The 26,533-nt window shown below is 45.6% G+C and overlaps 2 protein-coding genes across 4 annotated transcripts in view; one reads left to right on the top strand and one right to left on the bottom strand.

The window, feature by feature from the left end:
• The window catches only part of LOC123752784 (sphingosine-1-phosphate lyase), a 76,228-nt gene extending 69,799 nt beyond the window's left edge, over positions 1 to 6,429 (top strand). For both annotated transcript variants that reach the window (XM_045734841.2, XM_045734908.2), the window contains 2 exons: positions 790 to 907; positions 6,046 to 6,429. In XM_045734841.2, the coding sequence (XP_045590797.1) occupies positions 790 to 907; positions 6,046 to 6,198 (271 nt within the window). In that variant the 3' untranslated portion in view covers positions 6,199 to 6,429. The remainder of the gene's footprint in view (positions 1 to 789; positions 908 to 6,045) is intronic.
• A 14,881-nt stretch (positions 6,430 to 21,310) lies between these two features.
• Positions 21,311 to 26,533, bottom strand: part of LOC123752960 (transcription factor EC) — a 107,991-nt gene continuing 102,768 nt past the window's right edge. For both annotated transcript variants that reach the window (XM_069322382.1, XM_069322319.1), the window contains exon 7: positions 21,311 to 26,533. This exon is cut by the window's right edge and continues 4,133 nt beyond it. The gene's annotated coding sequence lies outside the window, so the exon portion shown is untranslated.

Below are 26,533 nucleotides of genomic sequence, written 5' to 3'. Positions count from 1 at the left end.
GGTGTTGTGTTACTGTTCCAGTGGTCTGTTGTGGTTGTAACTGTGCACTGTGTTAGATAATGTTCCAGTGGTCTGTTGTGGCTGTAACTGTGCACTGTGTTAGATAATGTTCCAGTGGTCTGTTGTGGCTGTAACTGTGCACTGTGTTAGATAATGTTCCAGTGGTCTGTTGTGGCTGTAACTGTGCACTGTGTTAGATAATGTTCCAGTGGTCTGTTGTGGCTGTAACTGTGCACTGTGTTAGATAATGTTCCAGTGGTCTGTTGTGGCTGTAACTGTGTACTGTGTTAGATAATGTTCCAGTGGTCTGTTGTGGCTGTAACTGTGCACTGTGTTAGATAATGTTCCAGTGGTCTGTTGTGGCTGTAACTGTGTACTGTGTTAGATAATGTTCCAGTGGTCTGTTGTGGCTGTAACTGTGTACTGTGTTAGATAATGTTCCAGTGGTCTGTTGTGGCTGTAACTGTGCACTGTGTTAGGTAATGTCCCAGTGGTCTGTTGTGGTTGTAACTGTGCACTGTGTTAGATAATGTTCCAGTGGTCTGTCGGGCATTTCTCCACAGTACTGACATTTCCTCTCATCTTCCGGAACCTGTAAGCCAATTTCCCATGCACATGGGTATCCAAGCCTGATGCGATGTAAGTGTACTCCTGTTGCTCTACTGCTCCCTTTCATCAAACTAAGTTGTTCGTAGTTGGTTGAATGCTTGTACCAACCCGCATCATCCTGATGTTGCAACTGCTGTGTTGTGGTCATTTGTTCTAATTGTCTGTCTGTCTCCCTCACAGGATACACATCTGCGTGACGTCTCTACAAGCCGCTAGTGACTTCCCTCGACGTTTTGTGAGTGATGTCAACGATGCTGTTCAGGAAGTGCGGAAGAGACCGGATGGTTTAGCTGGAGTCGTAAGTGTAGTAGGGTTTTTAGTCATTTTTGTTTATTTTGCCCCAAGGGGCGAGTTTATTGGGGCAGCGCCACTCATCCTGTGAGTGGACACACCGCTATAGTGACAGTATTGGGCAGCGCCACTCATCCTGTGAGTGGACACACCGCCATAGTGACAGTATTGGGCAGCGCCACTCATCCTGTGAGTGGACACACCGCCATAGTGACAGTATTGGGCAGCGCCACTCATCCTGTGAGTGGACACACCGCCATAGTGACAGTATTGGGCAGCGCCACTCATCCTGTGAGTGGACACACCGCCATAGTGACAGTATTGGGCAGCGCCACTCATCCTGTGAGTGGACACACCGCCATAGTGACAGTATTGGGCAGCGCCACTCATCCTGTGAGTGGACACACCGCCATAGTGACAGTATTGGGCAGCGCCACTCATCCTGTGAGTGGACACACCGCCATAGTGACAGTATTGGGCAGCGCCACTCATCCTGTGAGTGGACACACCGCCATAGTGACAGTATTGGGCAGCGCCACTCATCCTGTGAGTGGACACACCGCCATAGTGACAGTATTGGGCAGCGCCACTCATCCTGTGAGTGGACACACCGCCATAGTGACAGTATTGGGCAGCGCCACTCATCCTGTGAGTGGACACACCGCCATAGTGACAGTATTGGGCAGCGTCACTCATCCTGTGAATGGACACACCGCCATAGTGACAGTATTGGGCAGCGCCACTCATCCTGTGAATGGACACACCGCCATAGTGACAGTATTGGGCAGCGTCACTCATCCTGTGAGTGGACACGCCGCCATAGTGACAGTATTGGGCAGCGCCACTCATCCTGTGAGTGGACACGCCGCCATAGTGACAGTATTGGGCAGCGCCACTCATCCTGTGAGTGGACACGCCGCCATAGTGACAGTATTGGGCAGCGCCACTCATCCTGTGAGTGGACACACCGCCATAGTGACAGTATTGGGCAGCGCCACTCATCCTGTGAGTGGACACACCGCCATAGTGACAGTATTGGGCAGCGCCACTCATCCTGTGAGTGGACACACCGCCATAGTGACAGTATTGGGCAGCGCCACTCATCCTGTGAGTGGACACACCGCCATAGTGACAGTATTGGGCAGCGCCACTCATCCTGTGAGTGGACACACCGCCATAGTGACAGTATTGGGCAGCGCCACTCATCCTGTGAGTGGACACACCGCCATAGTGACAGTATTGGGCAGCGCCACTCATCCTGTGAGTGGACACACCGCCATAGTGACAGTATTGGGCAGCGCCACTCATCCTGTGAGTGGACACACCGCCATAGTGACAGTATTGGGCAGCGCCACTCATCCTGTGAGTGGACACACCGCCATAGTGACAGTATTGGGCAGCGCCACTCATCCTGTGAGTGGACACACCGCCATAGTGACAGTATTGGGCAGCGCCACTCATCCTGTGAGTGGACACACCGCCATAGTGACAGTATTGGGCAGCGTCACTCATCCTGTGAGTGGACACGCCGCCATAGTGACAGTATTGGGCAGCGCCACTCATCCTGTGAGTGGACACGCCGCCATAGTGACAGTATTGGGCAGCGCCACTCATCCTGTGAATGGACACGCCGCCATAGTGACAGTATTGGGCAGCGCCACTCATCCTGTGAGTGGACACACCGCCATAGTGACAGTATTGGGCAGCGCCACTCATCCTGTGAGTGGACACACCGCCATAGTGACAGTATTGGGCAGCGCCACTCATCCTGTGAGTGGACACACCGCCATAGTGACAGTATTGGGCAGCGCCACTCATCCTGTGAGTGGACACACCGCCATAGTGACAGTATTGGGCAGCGCCACTCATCCTGTGAGTGGACACACCGCCATAGTGACAGTATTGGGCAGCGCCACTCATCCTGTGAGTGGACACACCGCCATAGTGACAGTATTGGGCAGCGCCACTCATCCTGTGAGTGGACACACCGCCATAGTGACAGTATTGGGCAGCGCCACTCATCCTGTGAGTGGACACACCGCCATAGTGACAGTATTGGGCAGCGCCACTCATCCTGTGAGTGGACACACCGCCATAGTGACAGTATTGGGCAGCGCCACTCATCCTGTGAGTGGACACACCGCCATAGTGACAGTATTGGGCAGCGCCACTCATCCTGTGAGTGGACACACCGCCATAGTGACAGTATTGGGCAGCGCCACTCATCCTGTGAATGGACACACCGCCATAGTGACAGTATTGGGCAGCGTCACTCATCCTGTGAATGGACACACCGCCATAGTGACAGTATTGGGCAGCGCCACTCATCCTGTGAATGGACACACCGCCATAGTGACAGTATTGGGCAGCGCCACTCATCCTGTGAGTGGACACGCCGCCATAGTGACAGTATTGGGCAGCGCCACTCATCCTGTGAGTGGACACGCCGCCATAGTGACAGTATTGGGCAGCGCCACTCATCCTGTGAGTGGACACACCGCCATAGTGACAGTATTGGGCAGCGCCACTCATCCTGTGAATGGACACGCCGCCATAGTGACAGTATTGGGCAGCGCCACTCATCCTGTGAGTGGACACGCCGCCATAGTGACAGTATTGGGCAGCGCCACTCATCCTGTGAATGGACACACCGCCATAGTGACAGTATTGGGCAGCGCCACTCATCCTGTGAGTGAACACACCGCCATAGTGACAGTATTGGGCAGCGCCACTCATCCTGTGAATGGACACACCGCCATAGTGACAGTATTGGGCAGCGCCACTCATCCTGTGAGTGGACACACCGCCGTAGTGACAGTATTGGGCAGCGTCACTCATCCTGTGAGTGGACACACCGCCATAGTTACAGTATTGGGCAGCGCCACTCATCCTGTGAGTGGACACACCGCCATAGTGACAGTATTGGGCAGCGTCACTCATCCTGTGAGTGGACACACCGCCATAGTGACAGTATTGGGCAGCGCCACTCATCCTGTGAGTGGACACACCGCCATAGTGACAGTATTGGGCAGCGCCACTCATCCTGTGAGTGGACACATCGCCATAGTGACAGTATTGGGCAGCGCCACTCATCCTGTGAGTGGACACACCGCCATAGTGACAGTATTGGGCAGCGCCACTCATCCTGTGAGTGGACACACCGCCATAGTGACAGTATTGGGCAGCGCCACTCATCCTGTGAGTGGACACACCGCCATAGTGACAGTATTGGGCAGCGCCACTCATCCTGTGAGTGGACACACCGCCATAGTGACAGTATTGGGCAGCGCCACTCATCCTGTGAGTGGACACACCGCCATAGTGACAGTATTGGGCAGCGCCACTCATCCTGTGAGTGAACACACCGCCATAGTGACAGTATTGGGCAGCGCCACTCATCCTGTGAGTGGACACACCGCCATAGTGACAGTATTGGGCAGCGCCACTCATCCTGTGAGTGAACACACCGCCATAGTGACAGTATTGGGCAGCGCCACTCATCCTGTGAGTGGACACGCCGCCATAGTGACAGTATTGGGCAGCGCCACTCATCCTGTGAGTGGACACGCCGCCATAGTGACAGTATTGGGCAGCGCCACTCATCCTGTGAATGGACACACCGCCATAGTGACAGTATTGGGCAGCGCCACTCATCCTGTGAGTGAACACACCGCCATAGTGACAGTATTGGGCAGCGCCACTCATCCTGTGAATGGACACACCGCCATAGTGACAGTATTGGGCAGCGCCACTCATCCTGTGAGTGGACACACCGCCATAGTGACAGTATTGGGCAGCGTCACTCATCCTGTGAGTGGACACACCGCCATAGTGACAGTATTGGGCAGCGCCACTCATCCTGTGAGTGGACACACCGCCATAGTGACAGTATTGGGCAGCGTCACTCATCCTGTGAGTGGACACACCGCCATAGTGACAGTATTGGGCAGCGCCACTCATCCTGTGAGTGGACACACCGCCATAGTGACAGTATTGGGCAGCGCCACTCATCCTGTGAGTGGACACACCGCCATAGTGACAGTATTGGGCAGCGCCACTCATCCTGTGAGTGGACACACCGCCATAGTGACAGTATTGGGCAGCGCCACTCATCCTGTGAGTGAACACACCGCCATAGTGACAGTATTGGGCAGCGCCACTCATCCTGTGAGTGGACACACCGCCATAGTGACAGTATTGGGCAGCGCCACTCATCCTGTGAGTGAACACACCGCCATAGTGACAGTATTGGGCAGCGCCACTCATCCTGTGAGTGGACACACCGCCATAGTGACAGTATTGGGCAGCGCCACTCATCCTGTGAGTGGACACACCGCCATAGTGACAGTATTGGGCAGCGCCACTCATCCTGTGAGTGGACACACCGCCATAGTGACAGTATTGGGCAGCGCCACTCATCCTGTGAGTGGACACGCCGCCATAGTGACAGTATTGGGCAGCGCCACTCATCCTGTGAGTGGACACACCGCCATAGTGACAGTATTGGGCAGCGCCACTCATCCTGTGAGTGGACACACCGCCATAGTGACAGTATTGGGCAGCGCCACTCATCCTGTGAGTGGACACACCGCCATAGTGACAGTATTGGGCAGCGCCACTCATCCTGTGAGTGGACACACCGCCATAGTGACAGTATTGGGCAGCGCCACTCATCCTGTGAGTGGACACACCGCCATAGTGACAGTATTGAGCAGCGCCCCCAAACGAGCCAACCATCATTTTCACCTCTGTGGTGTTGACAACCAGTGAACAGAAATCCTACATGGGACCTTATTTTATTTTTATTAATTTGCTTCGTGATTGTGTATAGTTTCAACCACATTTTGGGTTCTCTTTATGCTATTTTCACTGGTTGTTAGTCATGCTTATGTTCCTAGTAGCTAGGAACTTCTACTAAGCTCCTAGTAGTAGCTAGGCTCCTACTTGCTAGGCTTCGCCCGAGATAACCACAATCTTAAACAGAAACTTCGACATGTCTGTGACGATCGCTGTTTTATAATGCATATAATGGCTGTATATAATGGTTTATAATGGCTGGATAACTAAAACCCAAGTCATGTCATGATACATATTGTCTTACATAAACAAAAAATGACATATGTTTTACAAATCTTTGGGTGACAGGGGAAGGTGTACGGTACCGCTGCTGGAATACCAGATAAATCCTTGGTCGGCGAGGCTGCCAAAATGCTTCTGACGTGTTACTACGAGACTGGACCAGCTGGCGGCCGTGGAATAGAGGAAATAGGTAATGAGGAAGATGGACAAGAAATATAAAATTAAAAGGAAATTCTCCTTTCTCTGTAAGTCTTAAATTAGGATTGCATGTTTTTGGTTGACGTGGTGAGTAAGAGTTCCTTACCGCAGATAATATGTGCGTTTTTTGGTCTAGCACAAATCAAATATATATATATTGTATTTATATGTATATTATATGGCTTGGTATTATTGCATGATGTGTAACTGTGGTGTAATTATTTGATCAATAAAGCCTCAAGTCCGGCAAAACATTTGTTTACCTCACATTGTTTGAGAGGAGTCTTGTAGAAACTGGTAAGAGTAGTTATAATAAAATGTTTCCACAATTCAGTGATTACCTCTTGTGAAAATCGCCTAGTTGTTGTTTAGTCAGAGTTGGTTTGTTTTTTGTATTAATTATTAAGGCAGGTATTTTCTCCCTTGATTCGATGTATGACTAACCATCCTGTGAGATACCCAACCAAGCCACTTAGAAACCACCTTTAATAAATGTATGATGATACAGAGTAAAAACCTCGGCGTTAAATGTTGGGAAACTTGCCTTTCTGGAGGAGCCTCATTGGTCCCCTGAAGGAAAGGGAACTATCCTGAACTATCCAGGGAAAGCTCCAAGCTATTACGACTATATAGCACTGGGAAGGGGTCAGGATAAGGATTAGGGATGGGACGGGGGGAAGAAATTGTGCCCAACCACTTGGACAGTCGGGGATTGAACGCGGACCAGCATGAAGCAAGACCATCGCTCTACCGTCCACCCCAAGCGGTTAGGCCGGTTCCCTGAAGCAATCTTCTTGAGAATACATAAAGGTCACATCAGTTGTGTTTGAGGACCAGATTCACGAAGCAGTTACGCAAGCACTTACGAACGTGTCCATCTTTCCTCAATCTTTGGCGGCTTTGGTTACATTTATTAAACAGTTTACAAGCATGTAAACTTGCCAATCAACTGTTGTTATTGTTATAAACAGCCTCCTGGTGCTTCGGTGCTCATTAACTGTTTAATGTTTGTAAACAAAGTCGCCAAAGATTGAGAAAAGATGTACAGGTTCGCAAGTGCTTGCGTAACTGCTTCGTAAATCTGGCTCGACACAGCCTCACGAATTAATCATGTATATATAATTATATCTTCTTCATAATTTCGTAACATCGCTCCGTTACGAATGCTCTTAAGTAGTCCGTAAGAGGACCCGTATTCACGATGCACCAAGATGATCGTACGCAGTTCTTAGCGATTTTAATGTAGTTCATTTAAGTCTCGATAGATGTCACGAGTGCTTTTCGTTTGGCCAATCAGAGAGGAGGAAACATTGTTTATTTTATTGTTTAGCCAATCACGGTGGCGGCTCAGCTGGAGGAGTGACCAATCACGTGTATTTGTCCAGAGACCGGCAATTATAGTAGCCACAATTATAGTAGCTACAATTATAGGGGGAGTTCCACCTGCGCTGCCGTTGAGTGAGGACGTGTCGCTTGTCCGCTCCGGCAGTTTGTGATCGTTGCCGTTTTCGCCGGCAGGGGGTGTGGGGGTGTTTACCCTCCCTGCTGTTCCTGGTGGTGGAGACGTGGCGTGTTTTGCGATGGGCGGCCCTATTCCCGCTGTCGTGCGGTTAAACTCCATCGGATTGGAGTTTACTGGCCGTGCTGGTTACCCGCTGGTGGACGTGGTGTTGAGTGACATGCTTCGTGTCCCGGTTGGGGACGTATATGGCATTGAGCTGGTAACTGCTCACCGTGTTGTTATCAAGTTTGTGGGTGAGGCGGTGTGCCGTGCTTTCTTACGGAGGTACGAGGGACGTACTTTGCAGCTACAGGACGGCACCGGGTCTGTGACCATTTCAGACCGTAGTGGTGCTGTGACGTATGTCAGTGTTCATGGCGCCCCCATGGAGTTTCCTGAGACTCTCCTCCGGCGATTCTTCCAGAGGTACGGCTCCGTCGTCAACTCCCTGTCGTCTGGCACGTATTCGGGTGTGAAGACCAACATTCGGACCCTCGGGATGCGACTGAGGTCGGACATACCGTGCTCTGTCCGGCTGTTAGGGTACTACGTGCGTGTGTTTTATGCCCGGCAACCCCGTAATTGCTTCCGGTGTGGCTTGTTGGGGCATCAGGCTGCCGGGTGTACTGCTGATCCGATCGCTCCTGTGAACTTGTTCCGTGAGGAGGATTTCCCGCCGCTCCCTCTGGAGGAGGACTCCGGGGGTGAGGAGGTGAGCGTCCCGTCTGCTGCTGCAGCTTCCCCGGCGGCGCCTGCCGTTCCTCCGGTTGTTGCCGTCCCTCCTCCGGTTCTTGAGGTACCGTCGGTTGGTCTGCCTGATCCTGTCACTGTTCCAGCTGCTCCCGTGGGCCTCCCTGGAGCTCCCTGTGTGACGTCGCTGTCTTCTCCCTCGTCTTCTGATGCTGCGCCTGACCCTGTGTCCGTGGCTCGGGTCCCGGATGTGCTGGGTGCTGGGGTGGCTGCGGAGCCTCCTGTGTGTGGCCCGGTTCCCCCTGTGGTAGAGGCTGCTGCCGTCCTGGCGTCGGTTCCTTCGGCTCGTGGTACCCGTGTTTCTGGGTCACTTACCGGCTCTGACGACATCCGGCCGGTGCCCAAACGTTCCCGGCGTTCGTCTTCTTCCTGGGCCGACGTTGGTGACTTCAGTGACTGTGGGGCTTCGGGTGTTGACAGTGTGGGTACGGATGCGTCGATGTCTCCGCGGTTCGTGGTGGGGGAGGTCCATGTGCCTGCCGGTGCTGGTGCCTGTGTCTCGGACGTGCCTTCGGTTCTTTCTCCGCCGGGGGACTCTCCACAGTGGGGGGTGGTGGCTTCCGCTGCCAGGGATGGTGTGGACTCTGGTGCTGGGCGTGGCCTGGTGGTGACGTTACGGAAGGATGCGCGCCGTCCGGGATGTTACTCCTGCCCCTGTCAGTGGCCCTGCTGCTCCCGTGGGCCTTCCTGCTGCTCCCTGTGAGGCATCGCCGTCTGCTCACCCGTCTTCAGCTGCTGCGCCTGGCCCTGCATCCTCACCTCGGGTCCCGGCTGTGCTGGGTGCTGGGGTGGCTGTGAGGCCTCCTGATGTGTGTGGTCCGGTTCCCCCTGTGGTCGAGGCTGCTGCCGTTCTGCGGCGGGCGTCCATTCGTCCGGCTAGTGGTGCCCGTGTTTCTGGGACCACTTCCGGCTCTGACGATCTCAGGCCAGTGCTCAAACGTTCCAGGCATTCGTCGTCTGCCTGGGCCGATGTTGGGGAATTTAGTGACAGGGTCTTCGGGTGTGGAAGGAGTGGTTCCGGATGCGTCGCTGGCTCCGCAGTTAGTGGTGGCGGAAGTCCATGTGTCTGCTGACGATGGTGTCCGTGTCTCGGATGTTCCTGCTGTTCCTTCTCCACCGGAGGCCTCTCCGCGGTGGGGCGTGGTGGCCTTCGCTGCCAGGGATGGTGGGGATGAAGGGGTTGGGCGTGGCCTGGTGGTGACCTTGCGGAAGGATGTGCGCAGTTCGGTTTCCCAGCAGTCGTCCGGTGGTGTGCCCGTGGACGCTGGTGCCCCTGTGGTGGTGCCTTCTGTCCGGCTCCCTCCCCTGAGGAAGTACGTTGGGGGCTTGGGGGACGTGTTACCGGACTCTGTGATGCCGTTGGGTCACTGGGCGCGGATTGCTGCGTTACCGGTCTGCGAGGAGGCGCTGGCCTTTCAGGATGGGGCAGCTCCATTGGTGTGGGAGCGTGTGCCGATCACTCAGGTCAGGAGTGATACCATTTGGGTGCCCTGTTTGCGGGTGTTTGTTGCCGATATCCCGGATGATATGGCGTCCCCGGTGGATGGTCAGGGCCCTGGGCAGTGGTTGCGCTGGGAGGCGTTCCATGTACGGTTCCCTCGGGACGTGTTTCCGGGCAAGTATGTCAGGTGATTTTCTACTATTGTGCTTACTCTTGTACTGTGTGCCCTTGTGGCTGTTTGCTTGCCATCTGGTAGTTTGTGCCCGTGCCTCTCCCTTGTTTGTGGCGAGGCGGGTGGTTTGGTGTGTGTGTTAGTCTTCATGTATTTGTTTTTGCCCGAAACGCTTTGCGTAAATGCCCGAAACGCTTTGCGTAATAGTGGCTTTAGGCATTGTATGTACTAGCTATACCTATAAGTCAAACAATCCTTGTAAATATTTATTGTATGTATGTACCTTACCTAAATAAAATTGTATTGTATTGTATTGTATTGTATTTTGTGTTGTTACCGCGCCCTATATATTTTCTTTTATGCTTACGTGTTGTGATTGTATTTTATTTTATTTTGTTTGTTATTGGCTTGTTGTGTGATATGCTTTCTTATTGTATTTCTTATTGTATTTCTTATTGTATTTCTTATTGTATTTCATTTTGTTCATACTGTTGTGCTTTGTTCTCGGTCCTTCAGGCCGGCGCTTCCGTCTGTTTTGTTTCATACTGCTAAATTGTTTTAAATGTTCTTGGTTTGCTTGCTTGTTTGTGCTTGTTTTCTGTTTTGTATCTTTTTGTGTTTTTATCCTGCATTTCCTGTAACCTTCTCCAGTTATGGTAATTGTTGTTCTGTCGGTCCTTCTGGCCGGCGGGTTCTTGTTTTGTTTGTTTCACTCTGTTGTTTCATTGTAATTTAACTCGCATGCTTGCATGTAAAAAAAAATAAATAAATAAATAAAAATATAAAACTTATCATATTTCTCCATACAGATTCGTTTCCATTTAGCACGACCCATTGTCTTCTCTCCTTCAACAATTATTGCATCCATTCTAATGTTTTACCATTTATTCAATGGGCCTGTAATTTCCTTACCAGTCTATCATGTGGTACGTTATTAAAGGTTAGCAAAATCCATGAATACTGCATCTACCAGAATGCCTTTCTCTGAGTAGCTGGTTACCGTTTCCAAAACTGTGAGCAGGTTTGTAAGCCAGGATCCAAACGCATGTTGTGTCGAGTGTACAAGATTGTTCATTGAAAGATGGTATATGATTCCTTCCCTGAGGATTCTCTCCGTGAGCTTGCAGAAGTGTGATGTCAAGCTGATTGTGCAGTAGTTTTCTGCTGAGCTCTTTCTGCCCTTTGAAAATTGGGGAAACATTTGCGTATTTCCAATCCAGGGGAACTATCCCTTGGCAAACAGCCCCAGAACTGCTAGCAGGCATCCCCCCCATAGCCCCAGGAACCCGCAACAGAGGCCCCGGGGCAGGGTCGTCATCCACACCCTCTGCCCCTAAAGAAAAGGAAGAGTCCAGGGGAAAGGCAGCAAAGAAAGAGCTGCTGGTAAGATCCAGAAGCCTTGGCAGGAGGAACAGGCTCGAAAACCTCCGTCCCAACCCGAACGGGGCAGCTCCCGGAACCGCCTGAGTCTCTGCCCCAACTAAACCCCTCCCAGACCCCGAAACCCGCAGACAGTCAGGAGCCGGGAACAGGGAGGGAAAGGGGGCGAACAGCAACTAACCAAAACGGGGCGACCCCGGGGCATCCGGGTGGGAAATCAACCTAGCATGTTGCAGCAACCTAACCTAGCTTGCAACGCGGATGCCGCTTGTACTCTGAACAGTAAGGACATCAGGAGAGTACTGGAGAACAAGCAGAGAACACAACTCGCAAGACTCCGGGTCAAGGTGTCAGAGACCCAACAGGGAGCATGACGACCACAACAGGGTGACAGTGGCGACTGTCACCCTGAGACAAGGGCACAGCAACCAACGAACCCGCACAAGATGGGATGGAACCCGGAAGACACATCCAGTGGTCCACCGAGGCCCCGACAGGGTTTTCCAAGGCCCTAGGCTGACTGCTACGGGAAGCCCGGGCAATGTGTTGCTAACCGGTTAACACCCAAAACTAACAACGGGTAGATGCCAATACTGAAAACCCTTGCATTGTGAATAATAACGGGGGCCTACCAGAGGCCCACCAAACACTACCAGTGGAACTAAAGCCACACTAGACAGACCCCCACCAGGCAATGAAAATAAAAGAAAAACTGCAAAAGTACACCGTCTCCAGAGGCAACAGGAACCGGCCACTGTGTAGGTAGCAAGTCACGCAACACCTTGACGCCCTAACCAGCACAATACCAGTCCCTACCCAAAGCCAAACAAGAGCCCCAAGCCCCTGCTGGCCCCCCCCCCCCCCCCCCGGGCGAGGCAAATGCCGAACAGCAAGAACCTCTACGGGAATGGTTCCCGAATGCCCCAGGGAAGATATCCCAGCCACGCAAGGGCAGTACTCACAGGGCGCTTCTGGAAGGAAGCCCCTAAGCGTATGCAGCCCCGGTACTGATGAGGAACACCTGGCCATCACACAACACAAAACACGGCAGTGAGCACCACGAAGGCAAACACCACCTAGGAAACTGAGGCCAGAGAAGCGTCTGTCCCAGTTGACATAAGCTTACTGTGAGAGTATGTCTCTCAAGATTCTCCCACAGCTGACTTGAATGGCTCATTGCAGTGCACAGTGCACCGATCCTCGTGCACAAGCCCTATCTCTGTTAACCCTGGATAGTAATCTGTCATGTTGGGTGTCTCCAAGATTCCAAGATGCCCACATAACCAGGAATATGTTTATAATACGGAGGCCGCCGTATGTCCAGACAGGAGGTAGATACGGGGAAGTTAAGCAAACTTGCTACAGGGTCAGAGAGTACACATAGGAGGTGCGTAGCGTGAGAGAGGAGAGGGAACGCCTGTGAGGCGACATTCTGACCCTGAGGTCAGCCTCAACCGGCGCAATGGAGAATAACAACTGTGACGTGGTAATGACGTGTTTATGACGTCACCCCTGCTATTGATCAGGGAACGATCAATATGATTGGGCCCCCGCTCATTTGCTGCAATGCTATTGGTCAAATTGTAACCCCCTTGTGTCCCACGAGAAGCCCTGAGCCCCAGGCAAGAGCATTCACGTGAGGGAGCCCTTGGAAAGAGGACGTGTCCTGTTCTGTCTATCGGCCAATAGACAGAAGAACACCGTCTATTCCTCGCCGTCAAGTTAAACTCAGCGTCTTTTCGATATACCAACACTCGCCCGGAATCACGACTGTGAATATATTGTTTAGAAGCCTAGTGACAAATCACCAGAGTGAAACAGACTGGTATCAGGTAACCCCTGGTGACGAGTAGAGATCGTCTGTGAGTGACCTAGAGTGAACTAAGGCAGTGCCGCTGCCTAAGTAATCTGTGTTTGACTTTTACCAAAGTGTACCTGCATGGTATAATAAAATCAGCCGCCAGCTGCCACTCTGTCCTGAGCGTGTAGCCCACCAGCCGCCGCCCTCACTGTACTACGTGACGTCACCACCCTTACTCACCGCCAGTAATTACCTAAGTGTAGTTACAGGATGAGAGCTACGCTCGTGGTGTCCCGTCTTCCCAGCACTCTTTGTCATATAACGCTTTGAAACTACTGACGGTCTTGGCCTCCACCACCTTCTCACTTAACTTGTTCCAACCGTCTACCACTCTATTTGCGAGGGTGAATTTTCTTATATTTCTTCGGCATCTGTGTTTAGCTAGTTTAAACCTATGACCTCTTGTTCTTGAAGTGCCAGGTCTCAGGAAATCTTCCCTGTCGATTTTATCAATTCCTGTTACTATTTTGTATGTAGTGATCATATCACCTCTTTTTCTTCTGTCTTCTAGTTTTGGCATGTTTAATGCTTCCAACCTCTCCTCGTAGCTCTTGCCCTTCAGTTCTGGGAGCCACTTAGTAGCATGTCTTTACACCTTTTCCAGTTTGTTGATGTGCTTCTTAAGATATGGGCACCACACAACAGCTGCATATTCTAGCTTTGGCCTAACAAAAGTCATGAACAATTTCTTTAGTATATCGCCATCCATGTATTTAAATGCAATTCTGAAGTTAGAAAGCATCGCATAGGCTCCTTGCACAATATTCTTTATGTGGTCCTCAGGTGATAGTTTTCTATCTACAACCACCCCTAGATCTCTTTCTTTATCAGAATTCTTTAAAGATTTCTCACATAATATATGTGCCAGAGTGTGCGTGTGTCTGACATACAGCGCGTCCTCCTGCGAGTACCCCTGTGTCAAGTACGGTTTGTGGGAAAGCCTGTTGCCAATGGTCTCATGTCAGAACGAGCACCCAGCTGTCAGGCCACCTACGAGTTCTTGCATAAATGTGCCCGAGTGAGTGAGTGAATAAGAGAGGTAGCCTATCTGTAAATACAAGATCTTGTCATTGTTTTAATGTGTCTGTCTGTGTTGATCTGAGGTATCAACCACAGTTCTCACCTACTCATACCTGACACAGGGTATAGGTGAAGACACCCGACGGTGTATGCGTGTTTATCTGTGTGGTATCACAGCATTATACTCGTCTGTGAATGTGAGCTTCACATACACCACACATTTAGTATTGTGTGATATTATTATTGTGCATGTTATTGCCTGTCCCATTGACAGTGTATTTATGAGTTATTGCATATCATCATTACCCGAGTATCCGGTTGGAACGCTTGTGATCCCTTTGCATACCGGCAGTTAGGTTGCCGTGTTAATGATTGACTGTCAACTGTGTTAAGTTATTAGGTGTTTCTCCACGAGTGGATCCGAGTCGATGAGTCGATTAGCCAGACGTCAAGAGTCTCGCTAATGCAACCATAACCTTTCTGACGCCAATCTAAAGTAAATCAAGCACCCTTTGTATTAGTGGTTAAGTTAGTAAATAAACTACTGTTAAGCTTTATGCGGTGTTTCCGTTGAACCACTTTTGAATACTCCCAATTATTTACTGAAGCCTTCAGCTCCAGGTGTCTCCAACTCTAAGTTGCTTAATTCACTAATCTATAAATGTGATAAGGACCCTAGGAGTCCCTTGAAGTGTTAAATCATTGAGGAGATTCCAACAATCAACGTGGACCAGGACCAGGTGAGGCTAGTCTAAGAAGAGACCCTCAAGGACTCTAACTCGACCTTGCTCCCAGGCCCTGTACGGTTGCTCTCGTATTTTCTCTGCTGATTCCGACAGCTTCGTGAAGCGTCTGCCACATGTACATTGGCGACGTACGCATTGCAGTCGTGAAAGCAAAATAGAAAATCCCCCACACTTACGAACTGGACTGCTATGCAGCTGGCACGGAGAGGGAGAGGTCCGGGGGGGCCTTTCCCCTCCCCTTCTTGGGGAGGGGTTGGGCTGTGCAGCAGTAGTCTGTTTTGTTTGCTTGTTTCCTTGTGATTGTAGGAAGTTCTACCTCTGTTCGGGTTTTGTTGTTGGTTTCTTACCATGTGGGGTTTGTTTTCTTATGCCTACCTTTCTGGGTGCCTAACCCCGGTCGATGGCAGATAAGGAAAACCCCCTTACCTTACCTTGAGGTTACCTTGAGGTGCTTCCGGGGCTTAGCGTCCACGCGGCCCAGTCGTCGACCAGGCCTCCTGGTTGCCGGACTGATCAACCAGGCTGTTGGACGCGGCTGCTCGCAGCCTGACGTATGAGTCACAGCCTGGTTGATCAGTGAAAACCCCAACCACAAGGGGTTTTCCAGGGCCATTACTCCCTGAAACCTCTCTGAAGGGGCCAGGTTCTGGCACTGGTCCCTGGTAGGTCTGAACTCCATAGCTAATGTCCCGGTCTAATATAACATACATTAGCCCGATAAGCTCCAGGGAGCCTCCGGGGCTCACCCACAGAAAACAATAAATATCATAACATTGTCAACTAGTGATGTAATAATAATATTTTTCTACCATGATCAACCATCACCAACAAGCTATCATCTCCCTTTTCCCTCAGCTTCTCTTCCTTTCCCCTCATTCTCTCTCCCTTTTCCCTCAGCTTCTCTTCCTTTCCCCTCATTCTCTCTCCCTTTCCCCCATTTCACCATCCACTTGCAGAGGTCTAACAGCGCCGCTCCAGCAGCACTGCAACACTGCATAACACTGCATTTATTCACATTGAATTCCATTTGCCGCTTGATGCTCCAAGTACTTATTTTATCTAGATCCCAAGACGAATCAGACCAACTTAAGCTCCTTGATTCTGTCATCATCTCATCACAGGATTTTCCCCATGAAACTGACAGAGAAGTCTGTACTGCCATCGTGATCCAGGAATTGCGTACTAAGTTGAATTATTCAATTGAAGCAAGAGACATTAAGTCAGCTTATAGAGTGGGTACCAAATCATCTGGTGCAAACAACAGAAGGATACGCGTGAAGTTAGATAGCTGCTCCCGCAAGTCAGACCTTATCACTACTGCAGTCGCTAGGAAATCCAAGGTTTATGTGAACGAATGTCTTACCAGATTCAGACAAAATCTCTTATTTAAACTACGTGGAATTCGCAATAGATCCACTGCTATTAAACATTGTTTTGTGCGCGATGGTAAAATAATAGCTAGGAAGACTGACTCTGGAAAAACTTATGTCATAACCACTGAAGCACACCTCACTTCTTTCCTGGATGACTGTGGGATATCAGCTGAATAACCAGAACATAATTTGTAGTCTCACATACAACCAAAGTGTACTTAAGCTCTGCCTTTCCTTTCCAAAGGTGCTTATTTTTATTTTTATTTTAATTTTTACTTTATTTTTTGTTTGTCATCTTTGCCTGTTTTATACTCTTAATTATTTGTTCTTAGTTAATCCCCTTGTCACTAAACCTAGGGCTTTTTATTACCCTGTTAATTAACCATTACTAAGCTAATTATCTTCAAGATCATTTTTTTATGATTATTATTTTTCTTATTATTTTTTATTTTACATTTATATTGTCAGTCTCTACTGATTTTTTGTGTTTTATTTTATGTAACTTCTGTGTCCTCCCTGGCTATCTATTGGATCTTTATTTTACTTCTAAATTGTTACTATTTTATTGTATCTGCTCTTATTCTTGTGTTTTGCTTTATGGTGTATCTTGTATCGTGATCCCTCTGCATCTCTATGCACACTGATATTGATCCTGATCAAAATCTTCTGTCTCATATCTACACCAACCAGCACATTGATCATCATTATTGTAAGTATTTCACAGCACACCAGGCTAAAAACAAACTTCAAAATAGCACCTGTCTATCAGTTTATAACCAAAATGTTAGATCACTTGGTAAACATTTTGACGATTTAAATGCACTACTCACAGCACTAGGTACTAACCTATCGTTCATTATTTTAACAGAAACTTGGCTAAATAAAGACTATACCCAACTCTACAACTTAGCTGGTTATAAAGCCATTCATAACTGTAGGCCTAATAAAAAAGGTGGTGGCACAGCTATATATTACCGAGATACATTTATCTGCAACAGTGTTATTAGTGACAGAGATGACTACTGTGAATATACTTTTGCTCAGTTTACAATTAAATCCCTTAAATCCTCTTTGACTATTGGAGCCATCTATAGATTTCCCCATACTAACATAGCTTCTTTCTCAGACAACCTAAGGAATCTTATTATAAACAACAATCTCAACAAAAACCACATCATTCTGGGAGGAGACTTCAATATTGACCTGGGTCAACAAAACTGCTCTCAAGTTGACTATTTCCTTAACAGCATGAACTCCTGTATGCTAATCCCCACTATCACCAAACCTACCCGAGTCACTCAAACATCAGCCACTACCTTGGACCACATATGGACAAACATAACAGCTCCCCTTGTATCTGGTATAATCTACGACAGAACAACTGACCACTAGCCTACCTTTCTCATAGCGAACATAGACATAACACCACTAAAAAGCAAGAAACTTTCATTTAGGCTACACAGTGAATCAGCTTTAGACAATCTTACAGAGGCACTTCACAATATTAACTGGGATTCTGAATTCAATAATACCCATGATATAAATTCATTAGCTAACCTCTTCCTCTCCAAAACTCTAAGCCTCTACAACCTTCATTGTCCCCTTCTTACAAAGCAAGTAACTGACAAAAGATTAAACAATCCATGGCTCACAAGTGGCATTCTCAACTCAATCAACAAGAAACATGAATATGAAAAGAAAGTTAGGATTGGCCTAGTTTCAAAGGAAGTAGCTAAAAGGTACTCATCAATGCTTACCAGTATCATAAGAAAGGCAAAACTTGCATATTATGTGAATAGATTCAATGAAGCAAAAGGCAACATGAAAAACACTTGGAAAACTATCTCTAGTATCCTAGGAACTAAACAACACTCACATAACCAAATAAAACTCTACAAGGATGGGGATATACCGTCAACTGATTTAGAAATGGCAAATGAATTTAATAGTTTCTTTTCATCGGTTGGTGCTAATCTTGCCAGTAAAATCCCACAGACTCAGACACATCTCTCTCAGGCAGCTATCCAAACTCTCTTCTCCTTTCACCAATCAGCCCGGCAGATGTTGTGTCCATCATACACTCTCTAAAAACCAAGGCAGGGAACACCAGTGAAATTCCGTCCATTGTGTACAAGAGAGCCTCCCATGCCCTTGCCCCACCCATAGCACTACTGTTCAACAAATCTATAGAGTGTCACACCTTCCCTGATATCCTCAAAAAAGCAAGAGTAACGCCAGTCCATAAAGGAGGCAATCCGGCGGACATAAACAATTATAGACCAATATCAAATCTACCCATTCTATCAAAAATATTTGAAAAAATTATTTACAAACAGCTCTTCCTACCTCGTAAAATTCGACATACTCAGCCCCTGCCAGTTTGGCTTCCGGTCCCAAAAGAGTACCAATGATGCAATCATTAGTCTCCTTGACATTATCTACTCAGCCCTTGACAAAAATGAGTTTCCGATTGGACTCTTCATTGACCTAAGAAAAGCCTTTGATACTGTTAATCACAACTACCTCTTACTTAAACTCCAGCATTATGGAATCCGAGGCCTTGCCCTTGACTACATCCGATCCTATCTTAGTGACAGACACCAATATGTAACCATCAATGATACAACTTCTTCCACTCTACCAATTACCGTTGGAGTGCCACAGGGCAGCATCTTAGGACCTCTTCTATTTCTTATATATATAAACGATCTGCCTAATGTCTCTAATATTCTCAAACCTATATTGTTTGCTGACGATACTACCCTTATCTACTCAAACCTCAACCCACATACACTAAATAATGTTGTGAATAATGAATTAAAAAAAGTCCACTTATGGATGTCAACGAACAAACTAACATTAAACATCGAAAAGACTTACTACATCTTATTTGGAAGCAAATCATCAAATGCAATTCAGCTACAGATAGACAACATTAACATCAGTAATAAAAATGATGGCAAGTTTCTTGGCCTATTCCTAGACAAGAGACTCAACTTCAGCACCCACATTCAACACATAACTAAGAAAGTCTCTAAGACAGTTGGTATACTCTCCAAAATCAGATATTATGTTCCTAACTCTGCTCTCCTCTCACTATATTATGCACTAATCTACCCCTATCTTAATTATGGTATCTGTGCATGGGGGTCTACCACTGCAAACCACCTTAAGCCCATCATCACACAGCAAAAATCTGCTATCAGAATAATAACTAACTCTGCTTTCAGACAACACTCAGCTCCCTTGTTTAAATCTCTAAACTTGCTAAATATTAACTCCCTCCACACATTCTCTTGTGTCAACTACATTTACAAAACCCTGTTCTTAAATGCAAACCATGCTCTGAAACTCTCCCTGGACAGATGTAATAGGACCCATTATCACCACACCAGAAATAAATATCTCTTTGATATCCCCAGGGTCAAACTTAATCTGTGTAAACACTCTATGCAAATTAAGGGACCTAGTCTATGGAACTCACTCCCTAGTGAATTGAAAAACTGTAAAACTTTTGCCTTATTTAAAAGCAAAACCAAAAAGTACCTAACTTCATCTATTTAGTTTCCTACACTGAGCTTTAAATTTGCTCTGTACCTAGTGGTACCCAATCTCCTAATTTTTATGTAATATCAAACAACCTTATCATTGTGTTCATTGCTGTCTTCTTTTATGTGCTAGCCATATGCTGTATTGTGACTACCAATTTTTATCAACTACCATTCAAGCTGTCATTGCAATCAATCTTATATTGTTTCTGCTGTATTGTGCCTACCAATTTGTTGTCAACTACCATTTTAAGCTGTCATTGCAATCAATCATAGCTACCTATGTGCTTTAATATACTGTACCTATAATTTTCTCTCATCTTTTTTTTTTTCATTCCATGTAATCTGTTATCATTTTTTTGTCTATAAATTTTGCAAGTATTTACCTCCTTAAAATTTTCTTAGATTAAGGACCTGCCCGAAACGCTGCGCGTGCTAGTGGCTTTACAAGACTGTAATTACCATAATTGTATCCTCACATTCCTTATGTACATTCTTGTATATGCATAAATAAATAAATAAATAAATAAATAAATAAATAGATAAATTTGAAGGGCATTACAATCGTTCGCAGATGAGGAGTCACAATAAAGCGGCTGAAAAGTGTTGACCAAACCACACGCTAGAAAGTCCAGGACGTCCAGGTCCAGCTCATCTATAATGGTCCAGGACGGACCGAAACGTTGTCATCTCTTCGCTTTCTAGTAAAGAGATGACGTTTCGGTCCGTCCTGGACCATTATCAAGTTGATTGTGATGAGAGGAAGGAGGCAAAGGCAATAAATAGGTAAGAGAGAGGTGAGGAGAAGGAAATCTTAGAGGAAGAAAACACAAGGCAACAGGAACGGGAGGCAAGGTGTAATAAAGATGGTAATAATAGGAATAAGAAAGGGATCGTAAGAGAAAACACGGGAAAGAAAAAGAAAGAAGGATAAGAGGAAGGGTAAGCTTGTGTTAGGTTACGTTTGTTAGAAAGTTTAGAACATTTGAGAATATACTGTAAAAGGGAAGAATCAACAGCAACAAAGTCAGGACTCAAGTTCATGTTGGGTATGTTATGTATCAGAGCCGATTCGACAAGATGGCGTCTGTGTAGAGTAGAGGCAGGAAAGATTATTTTGGAGGAAGACCAATCAATAGGAAGATTAGAATCCCTAATATGACAGAAGAAATAAGAAGATATCACAGAATGTTACTGTGATACTCTGCTAGTAACACTCCTCCAGTCAGATGCATTGATTACTGCCCTCATTTTCATTTTCAGTACTTTACTGTAACTAACAATCAGAGGAAATGGCTTATCCCAGTATTATGACTTCAAGATGAAATATATACACATGTCATTACTCAAATATACAATTTATTTAATGTCTTTTTCATACATGGTGAATGACCACCAATTCATTATAAGAACGTAACAGGTGACACCACCGCCACAATGACACAAACACAAATGATTACACTACACAGAATGGATCGTAATGATGTCTGCTCTCTCACATCTTGTCTCCAGTATGAGAACATTATGTGATGAGTTAGCTATGAATACACTTCAGTTTGAAAACTAAATTATAATTATGGCAGCTTCTTGTCACATTCTGTGGTTTCTACATCATTAGTTAATGTCATTGCTCATATTGGCACCAAAACATGGATTCAGTACTATTGGGCAACATTATATGCTAACAATGCACAAAAAGTAAGGCAACATTGATGTCACAGAATCAACTCCTTTATCACTGAAACACTGCTGTTTACATAGCTCATGTGCAGTCATTTTATATTGAAGTATTTCAAGTAATGATTGGCTTGTAATATTTAATACAAATCCTATCAAAGTGTTGTATCATACAGTTCAGAGGCACTGTACCATGTTATGTAGCCTAATACATTTATCCACTGGCTTCAAAGCATCAAAAATGGAAAGCAAGCTGAAAAATGTCACACAGTAGATTTGATAAACTTTGGTGTACATGAATGATGCTATTTACACACCTGACATAATAAGAGAACACTGTAATGTAATCTTAAGTATGTTATTTCATGCTTTGCTCTTGTTAATTACTACAGTATGTATTTTGCTAAACTAAATTTGTTACACAATAAAATAATTTATTATATAAAATAAAAACCTTCTTTTTTTCTGAATGAATGAGACTTGTAAATGGTTTACACTTTCCCCAAATAAGAATAAGAACTGGTGCAGACGACGACCACCCTTATCTTATTACATCCCAATTGCTTGTTAGTTGGGCTCCTTGGCTGCTTAACACTCTGAGACTGTCACGAGTCTCGGAGTAGACAGAATGCGTTAACTTTAACATTAGTAATACAAAAAAATCTTGTTGACAAAGGATGCAAATCCAGACATGTTTAGCCATTGTTGAGAAATTTACAAGACTCGAGTTCCTCGTATTGCTGTTTGCAAGACTGGAACTCCTCGTGTTACCATTTACAAAACAAACTCCTCATGTTACCATTTACAAAACAAACTCCTCATGTTACCATTTACAAAAACTCCTCATGGCCTTTTGCAAGATTAAGAGTTCCTCATCACTGTTTACACGATGGGAGCTCCTGAAGGCTGTTCACAGTACTAGAGCTCCACGTCACTATTTACAGCCTTTGTCGATGGGAGAGAAAAATATGACTATATAAAAAAGTATTCAAATTATAACTAGAAATCACAAACTATATACATCTTTATAGAAGCTTAATTAAAGAATTAGATAAAGTTTTAATGCATAAACAATGTATCACCCACTCCTCTGGCATCTTGTCTCACACTCATCTCAACAGGCAAACTACAGTGAGCTGGAAGACTTTCCTTCTCATTGTATGATGATTTATCTAATTGTATTATTATAAATGATAATTGTATGATATGATTTTTCTAATAAATGTTTTGCACAGATTGGGTCATACTATCAATAATAAATTTTGTGAACAAAATAGTTAAAATCTGATATGTTTTATTTCAGTGATGCAGTTATAGCCATTAAATATTTCCCTTTGTTTTAATGTACATAATCTAATACAAGACGTCAATCAAATGACTTTTCTTCAGTCAAATCTTTATGCCGACAATATTGACATTTATGCTTAAAATTATGCTCACATCATACCTATATTTTACAGTGACATTTTTAAGAAAAAAATAAATAAAAATTTGACAGACTTTTGAATACATTTTACGCAGACAGAAAATGCCACTGAACAGTTATAGGTAACGGAGAAAGTAAACATGTTTATCAGCAATCTGTGGTGAAAGTGCGAATTCTTCAATAGTGAACTACTCATTATGGCATCAACTCACTGCAATGAGTTGATGCCATATGTTATTAAACATTAATAACATAACTCTGCTAATCTTACATTAGCAGGGTTATGATGGCATTTACAATTATACAGTTGCTTGGAGCGAACTATAACTGATAAAATAAACTAACAAAACCACCAATTTTCACATTATTCCTAAAAATTAATGGTGGCTCCCCATCTTTGTAAAGTCATTACTGGAAGCCTATTGACAAGTACAATATGGGGGCAACCTGTCATCTTACAAATTAGGTCTCTTTTTCGCTCGTATGCGCTACGGCCAAATGAGGCCGTAATTTAAAAATGAAAAAATAATTGAAAATAAATTTTGGATTTTTTTTTCAAAGCAACAAGTTTTGGGTCCTCTGGTAGGTTAGAAGAGCAGAAAGTTCTCCTAAAGTTTCAAAACGTCATGAAAACCATTATTAAATGTTTCCTCTCCTAACCTAACAGCCTAAGCCAGAGGACCCAAAACAGAAAACGGGATAGTACGTCACTTTCGTGAGCCGATTTTCAATTACTGGTACGACCACTTTTAGCCTGAGTGCGCATATGAGCATTTTGTGACGTAATTTATAAGGACGGGTTATACAGGGTGAGGTACCCACCAGTCAGTCTTCTATGATCATACACACCAACATTGTTTGCAAAGAAGAACTGAAAAGCATGTTTAAAAAGTTATATTTAATTTGTAGAAAACTGTAAATCATTTGTATCATAACCTAAAGTTGAAGTGCTTTTAAGTGCCGTTACCAAGTTCAACACATGAACTTTTAAAAAATACGTTAATTCTATATCAAGTACATTTTTTCCATATTTATGGTACAATGGCACTTGTGATATCTTCTCAATAGTATTTTGGTTACTATTTACACAGCATTAAAAGCATTAAAGGCCAACAGAATACTTTACAAATCTGCAAGTAGTTTTGGCTACCACATGGATACAGTTACATATTTGCACTAAAAGGTATATAAGTTAAAATAAAAAAAAGATAAGAAAGCTTGTAGAATGTGATGGACAAAAGATAACAGGGACTTCACAGTGGAACTGAAAAGTGCATAGGAGACCACCTGGCAGGATGCCACATTAACATAACCAAGTAAAAACCATCTTAAATGATTTTACAAGAGCTGGAGCTCAGCCCCTGCTAACATAATCTTGCAAAGTACTGAACATCTCATCTTTTTTTTTTCATTCCATGTAATCTGTTATCATTTTTTGTCTATAAATTTTGCAAGTATTTACCTCCTTAAAATTTTCTTAGATTAAGGACCTGCCCGAAATGCTGCGCGTGCTAGTGGCTTTACAAGACTGTAATTACCATATTTGTATCCTCACATTCCTTATGTACATTCTTGTATATGCATAAATAAAAATAAAAATAAATAAAAAAAATAAAACATACACCCCCCCCCCCCCCCCCACCCAAAACACACACACGCTTTCTCGGATAAGCTCTTGGGTAAATGTCAATAATTTTCCCAAAGTTTGTTTTTATTGCAAGAAATCCTTGGAAAAAGTTTATTTTCTTGAGAGCTTATAAAAATATATATAAACAACAGTGCTAGTGTGAAATTACCTTAGTGTAGTTACAAGACGAAAGCTACGCTAATGGTAGCCCCGTCTTCTCTAAAATCTTTGTCATATAACACTTTGAAACTACTGATAGTTTTGGCCTCCACTGCCTTTTCACTTAACTTGTTCCAACCACTCTGTCCACATATGTATTTGTATGTATGTCTTTGTCTAATGTGTATATTGATTTGTATGTATGTATGTGTGTGTCTGTGATGTGTGTACTGTACTGTATTGTACTCTACTGTATTGTACTGTACTGTATTGTACTCTACTGTATTGTACTGTACTGTATATACAAGGGTGTCCCAGAAGTCTGGATCCAGAGGCATTGTTCTGTAGGAGAAAATGTTAATTTTTCTTTGTATTTTAAGTGGCCTGTTAGGTCTCCAGCTCTAACACCACTGTTGGCCCAGAATGATCGATGCACTAAAGGAAAAAGTAAGTAAGTAATTATCAAAACAAGGCACCAAACCGGGAAGGCTATGTAGCACCATCAAATGTTTGGAATAATCAGAGGGCGCTAAATATCACCAAGGATGCCAATACGAGAACAGAAACGCATAAGGCGAATGATATCAAAAGTATCCGATTCACCAAGAATTCTATCGAGGGACAAGTGACCGTGAGGGACGGTCGGAAAGCAAGACACACGCACGTCCTGGAAGTCAGGACATTCAACAAGGATATACACGGCCATAAGAGGGACAACGCAATTTGGACAATAAGGAGCAGGGCGGTGCTCCATTAAGTGACCGTGGGTTAAGCGAGTATGGCCAATCCGCAGCCTTGCCAAAGCAGTTTCCCACTGCTGGTTACGGTGGTAGGAGGAAGGCCACGGGGACACACTACACTTAAGAGTATGCAGCTTATTACCAACTACAGAAGACCAACATCCCTGCCAACGGGCAAGGATGGAGGAATGAATAACTGGGTAAAAGTCGGAATAAGGAATACCTTTACGGGAGATGGGACAAGAGTGGACAGCTTCTCTAGCGGCAGCATCCGCACGCTCATTTAAAGAAACACCAATATGGCTGGGAACCCAGCAAAACTTTACGGATTTAAATTTACTAAAGATAAGAAACAGCCAATGTTGAATCTCGACCACTGGATGGACAGGATTAAAGGACCCTAGAGCCATGAGGGCACTACGAGAGTCAACGACAACCACAAAGGAGGATTGACAACGAGAAAGCAGGAGACGGAGAGCATAGAGAATAGCATAAAATTCTGCTGTGAAGATGCTAGTCTCTGAAGGGAGGCGACATATATGAGTGCGTTCAGGAAAAACAACAGACTTGTTTCGCAGACTTCACAGACTTCCTGTTCGCAGACTTAGACCCATCGGTGAAGATGGAAACGGAGCGGGAGTGTGAAGAAAAGTGCTCAAGGAAAAGGTGTTTCAGAACCGTAGGAGGGGTAAAGACTTTAGTGATGCGGGTCAAGGATGTACAAAACTTTAGAAGGGGGACTCTCCACGAGGCAAGGAAGGAACAATACGAGGAGAAACATTAGAAATACGAACTGGAAGAGAATCTTGTAAGCGAGATAGCCAGACAAAGAGTATGGTGGTAAAGAGGAACAGGAACTACAGGCGGGGTAAAAGTCAAAGCATGACAGAGGCGAGAGGAAGGATGTTGTCAAGACTGCGCAAGGTAGCGAAGAC

Source organism: Procambarus clarkii, chromosome 1 (assembly GCF_040958095.1).
Source record: "Procambarus clarkii isolate CNS0578487 chromosome 1, FALCON_Pclarkii_2.0, whole genome shotgun sequence".
Lineage (NCBI taxonomy): Eukaryota > Metazoa > Arthropoda > Malacostraca > Decapoda > Cambaridae > Procambarus > Procambarus clarkii.
Note: the sequence above shows the minus strand (reverse complement) of the source record. Positions and strands in the feature narration are given on the sequence as shown.